This window comes from Mandrillus leucophaeus, unplaced genomic scaffold, assembly GCF_000951045.1.
Source record: "Mandrillus leucophaeus isolate KB7577 unplaced genomic scaffold, Mleu.le_1.0 Scaffold77, whole genome shotgun sequence".
NCBI classification, from domain to species: domain Eukaryota; kingdom Metazoa; phylum Chordata; class Mammalia; order Primates; family Cercopithecidae; genus Mandrillus; species Mandrillus leucophaeus.
In genome coordinates this window covers 2162787-2179899 of record NW_012108363.1, presented here as the reverse complement: position 1 = coordinate 2179899, position 17113 = coordinate 2162787, and the positions used below count along the sequence as shown (strand labels likewise).

The window sequence follows — 17113 nt, the reverse complement described above, 5'->3', positions numbered from 1 at the left end:
AGGGAATATTTACTAATTTTGGTGAAGTTTTAGATCTGGTAATAGCATTTGTGAGATATATGCAGAATCTTCTGGAATGATGATAATAAAATACAATAGCATCTACTCTTTGTAGACCACTCACCACATAGCTAGTACTGTGCTAAGGTCTTCTTTGTGGTTATTTCATTTCACCTTCACAGCTACCCTGTGAAAAAGATAAACTCATGTCTTTGCTTTATGGATAAGAAAACTGAGAGGCAGGTTGTCACTACACAATTATGCCTTGGAACTGGCAAATCAATGCTCAAATTCAAGTTTGCCTGACAGTAGGTCCCAAGTTCCCAGGCTTCTTATTGCATTTCACAAAAGCCATCATTCTACAATATAACTCATACTAACAGTTCAAATAAGAAATATTCTGAACACAATGAAACCACACACACACTCTTTTTATTTTTATTTATATTTCTTAGTTCAAGAATTACACACTAGCCAACATTATTATATATTTACATGCTGAAACTGGCTGCAATAAGTTTAAATTCAAGAAAATAATTCTTATGTGCTATTCATTTATAATCCTCATTTTTTAACTATCTCATGTATCCCAGAGATTTTAGTAGTCTTGTTTTTAGAAAGACATGAAAATAGATGCAATGATATCCACTGTGTTTTGCATTTTTCTAGCCATTGGAAAATGTGCATTATGTGCATATTAAGAAAGGCTACAAGGTAATTAGTAAGGCTGATAATCACTACATTGTGAAGAAACTAGAATACCACTTTTTTTTTTTTTTTTTATAAAAGGACAATTTAGAACTGTGCAGGGACAATACTCATAACAGAACTATTTAAACACCCATGCAAAATAAATTAAAAATGTTGTGAGATTTAAATTAAACTATAGGCAACTTTGTTTAATTATGTTTAAAATGACCATGGTTGAACTTAAATTATACAACCAAAAAAAAAAAAAAGAAAAAAACAAACTGATGGAACTGTCAACTTGCTTCAAATGGCGCAAGGACACACACGGGCATCAGATTAGAGGATGTGACAGGGCAGTGACATTTGGTTTGGGAACTCAAAGGACATACAGTTTTGTTTTTCATCATTTGAATCGATCTTCACCACAAATAAAACTTATTTAAGCAAATTAAAATTTGATGTCAGAATTTTGAATATATCTACAGAAATATTCTACTTCAACTTCAAAAAACTTAATAGCTTTTTAAGAGTCCTGCTTTTTCTTTCTTTCTTTCTTTCTTTTTTGAATGGATTTCTTTAGGGCAGGATCTTCATTAGCATTCTGTTCACTCCTTTCTGTTTTTTACAATGTTCCTAGTGCATTTGGAAAATACATTTTTTAAACCTTTGGTGTGAAGCAGTGTCCTTTTTTCCCCCATTATCTCATATTTTTTCTTTCTTTTTTTTTGTTTTTCAATAATTCTGGAGTCTTTGGTTGAAACGAACAACACTACCTAAGGACAAAATACTATTATTAAAAAAAAAGTCTTCTAGTATGTATTGTCTGTAACACATTTCTGGAGCTGGTGTGAATAAACTTTTTTATTTTCTGTAGTGCCATCTATACAAACTTCTACTCTTTGAAAACTGAGATTTAAGTTGCAAACTTTGGTTTCTTGAACTCTGACATATAAAAAACTCTATTAAGTAATCAATGATCATTTTTGCTTTTCCCAATTGCCATTTCAAAGGCTATCTCTTGTTTGTTACATTGACTACATAAACAGTAGAGTGTTTCCCATAGACGGGGAGAGAGACAGAGTGCATAAGCAAAAGATTATGTGTGTTTAAGTGTGTGTATGTGACTGTGTGTGACTGTGTGTGTGATAGCAAATTGAAACCCTTCTGTCTGGGATTCCCAAACCATTATGCAAAAGGGTGTTTAAATTACTCTGCTGGGGGCACTGCAGTAACCGTACTTAGTAAAAAATAAATAAAAATTAAGAAAAAAACTAAACAATTGTTTGTATCTATTGACTATTCATTTACAGCATGTTTAATTATTTACATATTATAACACATCAACTTAAGCCATAAACAGAATTAGCACATTGCCTTACCATAAAATACAAATTAGAAGTTAAAAATATTTAAGAAATCTGTTTTAATATTTACACACGCTCAGTGAAAGTTATGGTTGCTCACATTACATGTACTCTGTACATTTAGCCAAATGGCATGATTGCTACAGTTGTGAATACTTAGTATTTTGCCCTAACCAACATGGTGGGGTTTAGTTTTTTTTTCTTCCTCTTTGGAGGAATTTTTATCATTTTTCACTTTCTTAAGACATGTTTGTTTTTGAATCACCAATGGACAATGTTATTTGTTTCCTTGAAAAAGAGAGCAATTGGATAAGCAATGTGACAACTACTTAACTTCTGATGTTCTGGGGTACAGTACTATCGTGGAGTTAAACTGTGCAATGGTTCATAAAAACTGTAGGCATTGATTTGCTGATAGAGAAATGCTTAGTACCCTGTGTTACTTATTTCAGTATGTCGATTTTTGTTTGCCAAATTAAAAATACTCATATACTGGTTTAATGAAGGAAACAAAACATATTAGCTTATTCCTTGTGTTTTCCAACATATGAATGCATATATATGTATGTATGTTTATATGGATCTATATATACACATATATACACGTAGATATGTTGTAAGACCTGTTTTGTTGATGTTGCTTTGCCATTTTTCTTGTTGAGTATGAAGGTAATCATTAAACTGGAACACAGTTACCTATAGAAGATGGAAATTATCTTAGTTGCCAATTTAATGCAGGTCTTGCTTTAAATAAACATGATTCATTTCCCCATTACGCATTCCACTGCTCTTTCTTTATGTGTTGTGCTTTTGTAAGCTGACAGATTTTTTGTGTGTGTTCCTAATGCTAGAATGTAAAGTCTTTTGGTTCATAAACCATTTTTATTATTATTATTTTACTTAGCACTGCTTTTGAAGAAATGAGAAGAGAAAAGGTCTAGATGGCACTGCTTGAATCTTTTCCCCTGTTAATAAATTGCAGTAGAAAGAATTTTAACATTCCTTATGCAAACACATGGTTATGTTGCATGAGTTTTCAATTCTGAAATGCATTTCATACCTACTAGCAGTCATGTACAATATATATATATACAGATTGTGATCAAAGATTTCATGTAGACTGTGCATTTTAGAGTCAGAATTTGTCCATGAATTTCACAAAGATGAAAAAACACCTTAATTGCTGGCTATCTGGCTGTTTATAATTAAAAGAAAATCTATACATATGTATAAACTGATAGTAATCCCGTATCAGAACTACTAAACACACCTTTGTGGTCCTTTAGCTTAACAAGTGGCTACCAAGCTGACTGGTCTTCCTAGATTTATCAGGTCTAGCACCCCTCCTCGCATTTGATGACTGCATTTCAATTCAACGAAACATATATTGAAGAATAAATTCTACATCTACTGTTATTTCTGGAGAGGATGAGTCAGTTGTTTCTATCTCTGTGGTTACTGAGTGCCAATGTACGCTTTTTACTCTAGGGCATTGCTTCTAAGGTCCCATCTTTTTTCCTTTGCCTCATTTCTTGTATCACTGAGAGCAGAAATGAATTTCTGTTTTTATGCTTTTGAGGCTCAAGCTGCAAAGATGCACTTTGATCTGGATTGTTCTGTTGACTTCCTTGAACATCTAAAATTTTGTTGTAATCATAAATGGCAATATCAAAGATTTTTATGGCTTGTATAGTGATTGCACATAAGAGCCCACTTGTACACTTGGGCTCTGAGTTGACTCTAGAAGAGCCTTTTCAGAATGGCATTTTGGAGTTGTGCCCCTGAGTTATCAATATGTTCCTTCCTGATGTTTTTGAGTCAAACTTTACCCCCTGTTGACAAGGGGTAGGCACTTTACTTAGTGTGATGCCCCAAAATGATTGCCTAGGAGAAAGTGTGTCCCTGGAGAAACACTACTCTACTCTGAGCCTATACGAAGAATATTGGTCAGATTCTGCCCAGAGATGATATTCAGAGGTGCTCAAGATTCTGTAATCAAAACATAAGGGCCAAGGTTTCCTACATGGGTGGAAAAAAATACCCTCCCATTTTGGGGCAAATTCAGGAATCTGAAGGATAAAGGTTCGTTGTTGTTCTTGGACAGCTGGAATGCAAGGGCAATAGTACTCCATCATATTCCAAGTTGCTGAGTCATGAAGGAAACAAGAAACCAAGAAAACATACATTATCTACAGGAGGATACTGGCTGCTATGCACAATTAGGGATGCTACTCTAAAAAGAAGAGGTTTCTTTGTTTTAAAAATAGAAATAGCAAAGTCATCCTCCAATAAAAAGTTCAATCAAATTAAACTTTAAGGAAAATTTAGCAATTCAGTATTTTCTATGTGAAAAGCAAAACATGAGCCTCATATTGACAGAAGGAAGACATATTAGCTTATTCCCTTTCTTGTCTAACATATGAATGCGTATGTCCAATTACTGTAGAAAGAAGCACAATGGCATAATTTAAAAATAGAAAAAAAATACATCATGCCTGCCTGATTAACAGTTATATATTCTTCTACAATATCACCTGAGGCTCATTTCATTTATCATGTTTGTGTGGCTTTGCTGTTATTTTCCACTAGTTTTCATAGTTTCCTTGATTAAGCAGATTGCAACATATACAATGAAAGCACTCTTAAGAAAATCAAGCCCAAAACAAATGAACCCACAAATTAACTCTCTGTGTGTTCATACTCTTTGAAATATTATTTGCGCTGAAAAATACAATGGTTAATTTCATTGCACATAAGAAAATATAGTTCACTCAATCTCTCCAAAGCCTTACTTTGCCAGTCTCCTAAGAATATAATCAGAATTTTGGAAGCAAAAAAAAAGAGAAAGAAAGCTGGAGAGGATCATGAATCCTTTAAAGCAATGAACAAATCCTTCTCTTGAAATACCCTATTATATTCAGAAATAAAATTTCAGCGACAAAAATTGCAGGGACAGCCAACTTCGTCTGAGAATAACAATCTGTTTGCTAGTTTGTGCTCTGTATTTGTATATTTGAATGACTCTGAATCTAACCTGAGTATCTAAGACAATTCTCATTTCTCTAACTTTTGTATTTCATGGTTATCTTTGATTAAACTATAAAAACCTCTTTAGGTATGCTGTCAAAAGCTTGTGATGTTGGAAAAACAATCTCTCTTACTCACCCTTTGCCACTAGACACAGTACGTGTAGACCAGATGCTGTGTGGAACTGATAAGGGTCATGCTTGCTTGCTTGCTTGATTTTTGTTACAACCGTCATTTCTGATTTTCTACTCTGCTCTGTGTTGTTAACTCTTACTTTAACCACCTAGGAAATAGCTGTTTAGCAAAAATTTCCTTGGCCACCATGCACGATAATGTTCAGAAGTCTCCTCATGCCTCCTAAATGCCAAAATGAAAGACATCATAGTTGATCCTCTGTGCTCAAGCTAAGAGACTGGCCAAATCAGTTTCCTGAGTCTCTGTCTTGATTCCCCTAGCCTGCTCCAATCACAAGAGAATCTTTTAGAAACCAGTGGGAATAACCTTCCCATGACACCATTATCATCTTAGTAAGAAAAGCATAGATCATCTTCAAGTAATGTGTTTGCATGGCATTACAGATAATGTTTCATAAGCACAATGCCATCTCAACAGCATGCCAACCTTAAAAAGGAAGATGAGGAGTATCTGGTTATGACCAAATGACTGACAATGCTATTGAGTCTTCTAAGAATATCTTCCAAATTATTCCCCTCTGAGTAGGCTGCATACTAAACAGACAACATGGAGCACTCAGGCTGTCTTGCCACCATGTGTACAAATCACTTGCGTTTTAACTGGAAAACCACAAGGACCTTAGTGTATTCGTTACTTAGCAGAAGCAACCCAAATGGTATGAAATGGACCACAGGATAGGCCAGCAACTAAGGTATTTTAGCATCACTTTTGTCCTGGATTGATGTGTTTTCCAAGTCCTACATCAGGCTGTACAACTGGTTTGAGGAGGAATCTAGTCCTTGCTTCCAGTGGGAGGCCATGTTTTAGTTCACATAATAAAGCCAATAGACGATGTTGAAGAAGGAAAAAACCACTGGGAAGAATATGCGGGACCACCGATCTATGGCATTGACATCAGTCAAGTCAGGGATGGTGATTTTCAGTTGGGAGGCGCGTCTCCTCAGGCGACTTTTCTTTTGTGCCACATGTCGTTCCAGAGCATTTCGGCCAAAACTATGTCTGGGCAACCCGGCTTTCCGGTACTGGATGCTGGAGGCATCATAGGCTAGCATTGTGCTTCTGGGGTCTCCAAGTCCCATCACAGCCTCAGATGTGGCCATTTCATTTTTTATCTCGAGAGTGCTCAGTAAGATGTTCTCATGGGGGTCCATCTGCAAGGGAGAAGAATCCAAAAGACAATCAGAACAAAGAAGCTTTACAGGTGCTTACTAGGCAAGGCACTATGATCGGCGCTTAAGGGATTTATAATAGTGGTAAAGAGAGCTTCCTTTGCGATTACATTACCAGAGTCTGAATTGAGACTCTACCACTAAAGCTATTTGAGGTTCAGTTTCTCCATTTATTAAATGATATAATAATCCAACCCTAGAGGATTGCTGTAATGATGTAATTATATAACAGACTGTTGCTAGTATCATTTTCATTAGTTCTTCTTAGGGTGTGCAGAGAAATCGAAGACATGGCACCTTTTGAAGAATTTGTAGTCTTGATATGAACACATACAAATTAAACTGTGCTAGGCATGCAACAGTGTTAGGAAACTAATTACTGAATTGTGCTCACAAAAGTAGCCTAATTATAGATGAATTAATAATAAAACTAGAACTAAAAATAGTGGGTAACTATCAAGTACTTGCCATTTATGTCAGGCATTTTTTGGGGTACAATTTCATCTAATTGATGTTTCTTAAAACTCCCCGTTATGAGATATCACCTTAAATTTGTGATGTCCATATAAACAGGGTAAAGAAATAGTGCTGAAGAATACAAATGCAGGAGGACCTATGTGACTCATCAAAGTAACCACAGTATTCAGAATAAGAAGGAATTCAAAAATAGGAGCACAACAGCCAGATCCACCGTTGGTGGGGAGGACTGAGAAGAGGAAAGGGAAGAGGATAGGATTAGAGAGGAAGCAACAAGCCTGCAGCTGACTGTGCTCAAATGAATTCTGGGCCTCAGGAGTACAATTAGTTGGCTATGCAGATAGTCAATTCATCTCACTTGGATAATTTCTTCTTGCAAAGCTAGAAGCAAAGGATAAATAGATATCATGATTTCCAAACATTAAATTATTACATAACGTTCTTTCTTGTGTTAAGAAGGGAAGATTTGTATGCCTTATTTTTAAGAGGCCTCAAATGCTACAGATAATAAAACCTAGACGGAACAAGTTTTTATTAACAAGAGAGTATATTTATTTTGGTGGATAATCAAGATATACCAATTACCAGTAAAGTTTCTGAAATTATAAGGAAAAAAATGGCCAGTGATAGGCTCTGATGATATATGGAAACAAGGCATATAACCAAACACTTAATTGGAAGATACAATGCTCTAAGCTTCATGAATTATGCAGAAGGTAAAAAAGAATGTTGCTAAGATTATATATTAACAATTAACTTTCAACTGTGGTTTAACGGCCATGTATTATAAATTCAACTCTAAAATCTTTTGAGAAATAAAAGCTATAAAATATGCTGGAACATAATAATTGACCAATTAATCTCTGCCTACTGATCAGACATTCTGCATGTTTACTTTATGGTATCATTTTGCTTAGAGGAAATACTAAACAAGTATATTATTAAAATGAATTGTAAAAGTTTATATGATTTGGAAACAAAGATGAATAAATGTTATAAAAGATCTGCTAAGGAAGGGTCAGGTAATGGCTTTAATGAGGACTTCCTTGACCTACAGAAGGAAGCAACATTTAAAGGTTTCTGTTAAGTACCAGTGCTTTGCAGCAACTGATTCACTGAATGCTCACAACATACCTTGGAAACGGCATTTTTTCCCAGAGGTTATAGGTGACAGCCTTCACCAAATTTCTCAAAGCCACATAGTTACTAAATGGTGGAGCTGGAATTGAAATGTTGACCATTACAGTCCAAATGCTTGGAGTGGGGAGTCCTTTCCAACACTTAAGGAAAGTAAACCTGATGGAAATGGGACACCCATCCTTCACTGTTATTTCAACAGTATGCTTGTTTTCTCTTCTTCTCTGGGTTGTCAACTGTTCCTTTAGTGACTTGGAAAATAACTTAATTTGCACAATTTCTTTGGCCACTATGCATGATGTTCAGAAATTTCCCTTCTTTAACCACTGGGATATTTGCTTCTCTGTTGAGCAATTATAATAAGGAGAGTTACGAGTTGACACCAGACCTGGCTGAGTTCAAACTATAAAATAGCAATAACGATCATAATAAAAACTATTGGCAGCTATGGATTACTATTAAGGGAAACTTGCTGAAAGCTTAAAACCAATTATTTTTGAGTTATTTATTTAATCTCAGTGGGTTTCTGTTTCACTATCCAAATTTAAGAGTTGAATTAGGTAATCCATAAAGTTCTATTAGTTACGTATTTTTTTAATTCATGAATTTTTAAAAAATTGATTGAACATCCAATATGTGTTTGGTCCTATGCCAACTATCACAGATACAGTGGTGAGAAAGACGGAATTGCTGCTGCATCCTAGTGCGAATAAGTCTCCAAAAAGAATACTGGGGTTGGAGTCAGAGTCAAAAGACCGTAGTTGTGACTCTTCTATTTGTTATATTTGACCTGGAAAAAAATTACCTAATCCTTTGAATCTAGTTTCTTCCGTGGACTAAGAATAGGATTCGGGAAGACTAACTGAAATAATATATGTGAAGAAAAACTTGGAAAAACTAAAGCACCAGGCAAAGTTGATTATTATGACAAGCCATAGATGAAGTTTATTTACTTACTGGTTCCACTGACATGGCAAAAAAACCACAAATAATTATACCTAAAAGAAAATTAAGTATGTTTGCTCTTGTGGTGTATATGTATGAGTGATGAACTTTCTGTAGGTAAAAATCATCTCAGACTTACTGGAGATCTTAACAGACTGAAGTGGGAGGGTGGTGGGGTAGGGAAGGTGGAGTGTATTAAACACCTGTATCAATTTATGAAGTGCAGCTACTCCTTAGTGTCTTTCATATCATTAGAACACTTCAACTTAAAATAGACTGCTTATTTTAATTTTTATTATTATACATTAAGTTCTGGGATACATATGCAGAATGTGCACGTTTGTTACATAGGTATACATGTGCCATGGTGGTTTGCTGTACCCATCAACCCATCATCTACATTAGGTATTTCTCCTAATGCTATCCCTCCCCTACTCCCCAACCCCCGACAGGCCTTGGTGTGTGATGTTCCCTTCCCTATGTTCTCATTGTTCAACTCCCACTTACGAGTGAGAACATGCAGTGTTTGGTTTTCTATTCCTATGTTAGTTTGCTGAGATGAAGGTTTCCAGCTTCATCCATGTCATTGCAAGGGACATGACGAACTCATCCTTTTTTATGGCTGTATAGTATTCCATGGTATATATGTGTCACATTTTCTTTATCAAGTCTATCATTGATTGGCATTTGGGTTGGTTCCAATTCTTTGCTATTGTGAATAGTGCAGCAATAAACATACGCGTGCATGTGTCTTTATAGTAGAATGATTTATATTTTTTGGGCATATGCCCGGTAATGGGATTGTTGGGTCAAATGGTATTCCTGGCTGTAGATCCTTGAAGAATCATCACACTGTCTTCCACAGTGGTTGAACTAATTTACACTCTCACCAACAGTGTAAAAGTGTTCCTATTTCTCTGCATCCTCTCCAGCATCTGTTGTTTCCTGACTTTTTAATGATTGCCATTCTAACCGGCATGAGATGGTGTCTCATTGTGGTTTTGATTCACATTTCTCTAATGACCAGTGATGATGAGCTTTTTTCATGTTTGTTGGCTGCATAAATGTCTTCTTTTGAGAAGTGTCTGTTCATATCCTTTATCCACCTTTTGATGGAGTTGTTTTTTTCCTGTAAATTTAAGTTCCTTATAGATTCTGGATATTAGCCATTTGTCAGATGAATAGATTACCAACATTTTCTCCCATTCTGTAGGTTGCCTGTTCACTCTGATGAAAGTTTCTTTTGCTGTGCAGAAGCTCTTTCATTTAATTAGATCCCATTTGTCGATTTTGGTTTTTGTTGCCATTGCTTTTGGTGTTTTAGTCATGAAGTCTCTGCCCGTGCCTATATCATTTACTTTATTTCTGTCTTCCCCACCATACTATACTTCTTGATGAAGAGAGACACAAAATCTGCCTCACTTATTATTGTATCCCCAAACATCTGGCATGGCACCTGGCACATAGCAGATGCTCAATAAGTAAATATTGATTAATGGAATTAATTTTGTGAACTCTCAGTAACTCACTCACCTCTTTGTGAGTCATCAGTAAGATGGGTTTAACTTTGCAACACCAGCCTAAAGACTGGAACTTCTGGGACCACCTCTTGAGTTCCTTCCCTGCTCTAAGGCTTCTGCGTTTATTTATACAGGTCTCTTGCTACAGCAGCATGCTCAGGTACCTGAGATCTGTAAACTGTATTTCCCACAGTGCTACTTCCATATCGTATGCTCTTTTCTAACCCTAGAGAAGGGAACTTGGTGAGTACAACTAGAAGCCATAACTAACCATTCTACATATTGACCACTTTCAGTTATCCCAGTATCTCTGTGGGGCAGGCACTGATCTCGTGTGTGGAATATAAGACACAGAGAGGTTAAGAAACTTAGTACAAGTTTGCTTACTGAATAGGTGGCACAGCAAGAAGGAGAATCGGCTATTTTTACACTTTTTCATGCTGAGGCATAGCAGGTGCCCAGATAATCCCTGTAGCATTCCATAGCTCATAAAATAAGGCATTCTCAGTGCATGGTAGGGGCAGTCAACTGGAGGGGCATGGCATGCTTACAAAAATTTCCTTAATGAGGGATGGATAAGAGTGTCTAGAGTTAAATATGTCACTAAATTTCAGAGTCCTGCTAACTGCAGCACTTGCAAGTAAAGAGAATAGACATCTGTGCTTTGCCTGTTCATCAAGCACCAGGCACTCCCCTTTCCGTCTGGGAAACCACCACTTCCCCTTTCTCAGTTTCTGGGTGTCTGCTGTGGGTGTAGGCCAATCAGAGCCATTCTGACACCATAATTGGCTCAGTGGTGGGCACATGACCTTTTCTGAGCCAATGGCATGCCGTGAGCCTTCAGCTGGGAATAGCAGAGTAAAAACTCTCAAATATTCCCCCTGGATCTGCACCTAGAAGTGAGTGGCCTCAAATTAACAGAATCTACTGAGAGATGGTTCAACTGTAAGAGCAGATCCTAATTTGGAAAGAAGCCAACACTAAAATAAAGAGCCCATGACCTATTGGTGCTTTGTGTCTATATCTGGATACCTGACTTGCTGATACTAAGCAAGACAGTATATTATCTTCCTTCCTTTCCCTGTCCCTTCCTCTTTTTCGCTCTCCCTCTCTCCCTCCCTCTTCCTCCTCTTCCTCTTCATTCTTATTCATCTTTCTCACCTGCTCCCTTCTCTCTTTCTTTCTTAAGCCAGTATTACTTAGTTTTTCTGTTATTTGCATTCCAAAGAATCCTAACAGATATAATTCATCTCATTTAAATATCTCAACAACTTTACAAGACAGTATAGGTAGGGCAGGACAGAAATTAGAGGCATTTAATTTATAATAAAAAGTTTGTAAAATTCAAATTATCTTTTAACTAGGAAAATCTATTACAATAATACCATCTTCAGTATACAGAACAGTGTTGGGTTTCAATGTTTTAGGCTAGGACCTGAAGAACCTAGCTGCTGCTGAATTTTAGTGGCTGACTGCTAAACTGGCTTCATTTCCCTTTCTTTCCCTTGTCTTGTTTATTGTTCTTCTTTTCACTTCAAAAGGTGTGAGCTGTGTTGGGTGCAAAATTACAAGGTCAAGAGCAAAGGTACAGGAGATTGACAGGGTTTTTGACTTTTTTGACATGTGTTTTAAAGGGTAAAAGTGGAGAAAGCCTGCAGGTAAACTACCCATAAGTTTATTGAATTATAATCTCTTTTACTGTTTATATAAAAGAAAAAAAATGACTTTACAAATCTGGATGTGAAATTCAATAACAATTATCATTCCTTTTTCCCCTTTGAAATATCTGTTTTCATAAGGTACTTTCTAGTTTTAATTTTTACTTTTTTGGAGGCCTACTATACACAGCAGAACAGCAGCAGAACAGCATAGAGCCCCATTTGACAGGGCAGGAAACTGAAGTTCAGAAAAATAAACTGAATTACCTAAAATCTTATGACAAATAAGTCGTAGAACATTGTAACAATTCTGGGTCGTTGATGCTTATCTTAATACAATAATATTCCATGCTGCCTCCAGCCTGTCTTAAAAATCAATCAGGGAAGCCTGACTCAGGTACTGGTTTGGTGGCGGATGGTCTATTACAGTGCTTCCCACACTTGAATACATATCACACTACTCTGGAGGCCTTGTTAAAACAGGTCTGGTCTCGACTCCCAGGACTCCCGAGTGAGTAAATCTGGAATGAATCTCAGTAATCTGCATTTCTAACAAGTTCCCAGGTGACCCTGGGATGCTGGCTTGGTGTCCACGCTTGGAAAACTGCTAGTCTATCGGACAGAATGACTTCAAATAAAGGAGCAGCAGAGGCCAGAAAAGTAATACACAAGCTGGAGACTGACCACAGTCCACACTACCAAGCTGACAAGCAGCTTTCATAGACAGAGAACAAATTATGCAGCTTCCATTAATTGAGTTTTTACTGGAGGCAGGCATTGTATTAAAGGTTCTAAACAACTATCCTATTTAATGCTGATCTTGAAAATCCTATAAACAGGATTATTAATACTCCAATTCCAAAAATGAGGAGGTTGAGAATTAGGGATAGTTAGCAATTTGCCCGGAGTTACACAGTAAGTAATGGAGTTGGCATTTAACGTGTTTGTTCCAAGGTTTCTGTTCCCAATTACCAAACTATACAACTGCATTCTCAAGACTTTCCTCAATTATGAGTTCTGTCTTGGTGTGCCTTCTCTGTACCAGGCTATATTTAGGGGACTCAATTTTAGCAAATGGAAGGCATAGTAATGGTCACATGAATTTAGCTAATCCTTAAAATCGAGTTTCCACACCAGCCCTTTTAGACTTGCCCAAATGGATTTCCTAATTATTTTTCTCTTCACTTGAGCAGTGGAGACACAAGAGAAATCAGTAAACTTTCCTCTTTCTTCTTCTTCTTTTTTTTTTTTTTTTTCCCATTAGGACATTGACGAAAGACAATTTCCCTTTAACCAATCAGAAGGACTATGTGGCAATCTCTGTTGCCCTGGAAAATGTAGAAAAATATTTATCAAATTATTCTGTCTGGGCATTTTTGCCTATTCAAGGGGCTATGGGAATTTTGTTGTTAGTAGTTGAAACAAGAGAGAGGAGGAAGCAAAAGTAAATGAAAGGCAGGAGAGGGAAGAGGTAGACTGGTGAATAAGCTGCCATTCTCTCCAGATAAATTGCCTTTACAAGGAGCTATGCTGCAGGCCTTGCTTCAGTAGGAGGCTCCCTACCATCTGCTTTCTAGTCTAGCTTTAACTCCCAAGTCCATTCCTGACAAAGTTTTTTGAAGAGGCTCTGTTAAGCAGGCCAATGCCAACAAAGAAGTCTCCTGCTTCCAATTCAACTATCTGCTCTGGAAATCATGCTTTATCTGGAGTTATTGTGCTTATCAATCAAGAAACAAGTGCTGAAAGTTTGAGATGGACTGATTTATTTGCACTAACATCCCAGAGCCTTCTCCAAATGATTCTGTGAATGAGGGCAGTTTGTAGACCAACGGAATCAGCTGTTCTGTTGGTTGACAAATGGACTTCCCTGCTGTCTTGAATTATTTTCCAGACTGACCCATGTGATGATGGTTCTAACAACCATCGTGTTAAATGTTTTAGATGAAGAAGTTTGCTTTCCACTCTTCCTATGTCTATCCTAACATTTTTCATGACAAGGAAAGAAACATGCTTGGTTAATAGAGTCCCATTTTGCTTAAAATCTATTGTATTAAACCCTGAAGAGAGGGCCTTATTTTTACGTAATAATCAGTTAATTCTAAGTTTGGTTTAGGCGTGCTGCTTCCCTTCCTGCAACCTTCTTCACAGTAGTAATATACTCTGGAGAGATGACCTTGTGATAGTCTATAGTCACATACAGAAAAACAACTCAAAGCCCTCAATAACTTAACAACATCACACGCTTACCTTGCGAAGGTGAAATGGGGCTATCTGAAATCCAGGTTCACCGGTCATATCATCAAGAGAAGAGTGAGAAATTGTAAAAATCCAAGGAATCCTAACTGTGAAATTTCCAGTTACTGTGACTTGTGTGTGGGTGGAGGAGACGGTGTTTTATCTTCCATGAAATGGCACTGTGACCCGAGTGACTTGAAATGCTTAAGCAATGGACTGTTAATCCCCTGGGAATATCCAAAGCAGTCTTTCCAAAAATAACACTCCGAGACTACCTACCATGCACTTAGTGTTTTAAGAGGTCAAAGAAAGTTCACTCAATCAGAATATGAAATGCAAATTCTATGAGAGCAAGGGAAGGCCAACATCTTTGACTCTTCAAATCTCTGTGCCAATGAAAATGGAGAAATGCCAACAAAAATTGGGAGTTTGGAACTGGAAAGTAAACAGGAAATACTGCTAAAATACCCAGGTAGTTTCATTACAGTAATTTTTAATAAAAAATGGTGGAAATGAGTGAGTATTCTTTCTACTCTGCCTTTTTAACTTCTATTATGCAATGATAAAGTTAAATTTTACAACCAGACTATGAGAATGGAGTTAGTACTACCAGCATTTTGTAACAGCCCTTCCCATCAAAACACAGAAATTTATGGCTTGTTCAAAGCTAGTTAAGTTGTAAAACAATAATTTAAACTTACGTTTATGGATTCAAACCTATGCTTTTTCCACTGTTTTCAAAATATGATGAAAAGATACTTATGAAGTGGACACTGTTGGCTCTGAGATATGATGCTATCTAGTTGTTGTTGTTTTGATTCTTAAATTTTAAATTCTAATGAGTAAGCCACCTGAATGCCTATCTTCAAGTTTCCTTGGTAAACAAAACCTTTGTTAAAGAATCATGTTAATGAATTCAGTCTTTATGGATCGGGGACCTATGTCATCTTCTACTTCCAACACAAAATAATTAATCTGATCAAGTGGGTAAATCAAGTGAACATGTGTAGCTTTACACTGCTGTTTCAAGTGATGATGGTTTTAGAGGAAGTAAGAGGCAGACATGTGGAGCAGAAAGAGAAGAGTAAGATTTTACTCTTCAAAAGATCCCAGAAGATACAGATAATTAATTAATCTGCATTAATTGTAAGGTGGGAAGACCTTCGAAAGCATGAGCTGCCAAGAGAACTGATACCCTTTTGCCTTTTGGTCCTTCTCAAAGGGGTTCCTACCTCTGTCAAAATCCACAACGAAGTGAAAATAACACTAACCTCAGAGATGAGCGCAGGTTCTAATCCCATGTTACTGTCTCTGGGCCTCAGTGTTCTTTATCTAGGTGGGCTTGGGGAATCCTTTGCTAACTCCCTCTCCCAGTTTCAATCCTCTAACTCTAAGTTCAACAAATTCGTATTTCCTTTATGATGGGAAACATGTGGGCAGGGACTGTGTCTTGCTGCTTGAGTATCCCTAAAGCTGACCAGTACAGTTGGTACAAAGTAAGTATTCAAAACAAAACTTGCTAAATTGAATTACTGAGAGGGTTAGAATAAGCCTGGGATCACACATTCAAATAAGGCTAGGGAGGTCATATAAGAACGTGAAGCAGGTGTAGTGGAGATTTGGGAAAAGTTCACCCTGCAGTGAACTGGACTAAAAAAACAAAAGCCCTTCTGAAGGACAATTAAATTCCAAACTTTAAATATTATGGTGGCCAAAATCACATCTTGGTCTAAGGGTTTAGCCCACAGGCTGCTGCATCAAATTCCTTTTCAATTTAATTTATTAAAAATTTGCCTTCCACTTCCATTTAATATACAATTACCAATTGCCTTTAAAACATGTATGGCATAATAGAAGAATGAAGGTTAAGAAAAATTTGCCTGGCAAAAATCTCGTAGTCTTGTAGCTTCCTTGCTGTGATCTTGATCCAGTGATAGTATTTCTTTTCCCCACTGTGTAGGCCTTGCTGTGGCAACTTCTGTAGTAACCCTTTGAATTAGAAATTCTTGAGGAGCCTGCCTAATTTTTTGCAGCTTTGTATCTTCCATTTCTTTTACTCTCACAGCATCAAATTCATTTCTTTTGGAAAATGGTTCCTTTCTACGTATCTGTTAATTTATGTGGAATGCATTAAAAATGGAAAATAAACTATAGATTACTGATTTTTTTTTTTAAGAATAATATGCAGGTTGAGATAGGAGGATGAATGTTAAATTTTGGGGCGAGAAGAGTACATTCAAATTATTACATTTAATATTATTAAAGCACATTTAATAAAATGAATGATGAATTGAGTAATTTCTTTTAGAAGGCTAGAATTATTTCTGGGTGCCTCTTATTATAAAGTATAGGCTACTAGTTTCAATTAAGGTTCAAAGTAGGGATTCATCTTCATTGTATGGGGAAAAAGATTGGGATCAGATTGAAAACATCTGAAGAAGAAAAAAGGGAAGAAAACTATATTTATGATATATCAATTTTCATAGACATTTCTTTCATTCAAAGAAGGCATTGGCTTCAAATTATTATGAATCCTCAGAAAGTGCAGAATGAAGTTAAGTTTTGCAATGAGCTTACATAAGCTCCAAATCTTATTTTTGACAAGTTTCAGGGAGGTAGGAATGAGAATCTGCCTACCCAATCCTGATAACTCAAAGAAGTTTTACACCTGTGAGCTTACATCCTGACAGGTGAAG

General features: G+C 36.6%; 1 protein-coding gene across 3 annotated transcripts in view; it reads right to left on the bottom strand.

The window, feature by feature from the left end:
- Positions 1–422: 422 nt before the first annotated feature.
- The window catches only part of GABRB2 (gamma-aminobutyric acid (GABA) A receptor, beta 2), a 264185-nt gene continuing 247494 nt past the window's right edge, over positions 423–17113 (bottom strand). For all 3 annotated transcript variants that reach the window (XM_011966665.1, XM_011966667.1, XM_011966666.1), the window contains one exon: positions 423–6427. In XM_011966665.1, the coding sequence (XP_011822055.1) occupies positions 6080–6427 (348 nt within the window). In that variant the 3' untranslated portion in view covers positions 423–6079. The remainder of the gene's footprint in view (positions 6428–17113) is intronic.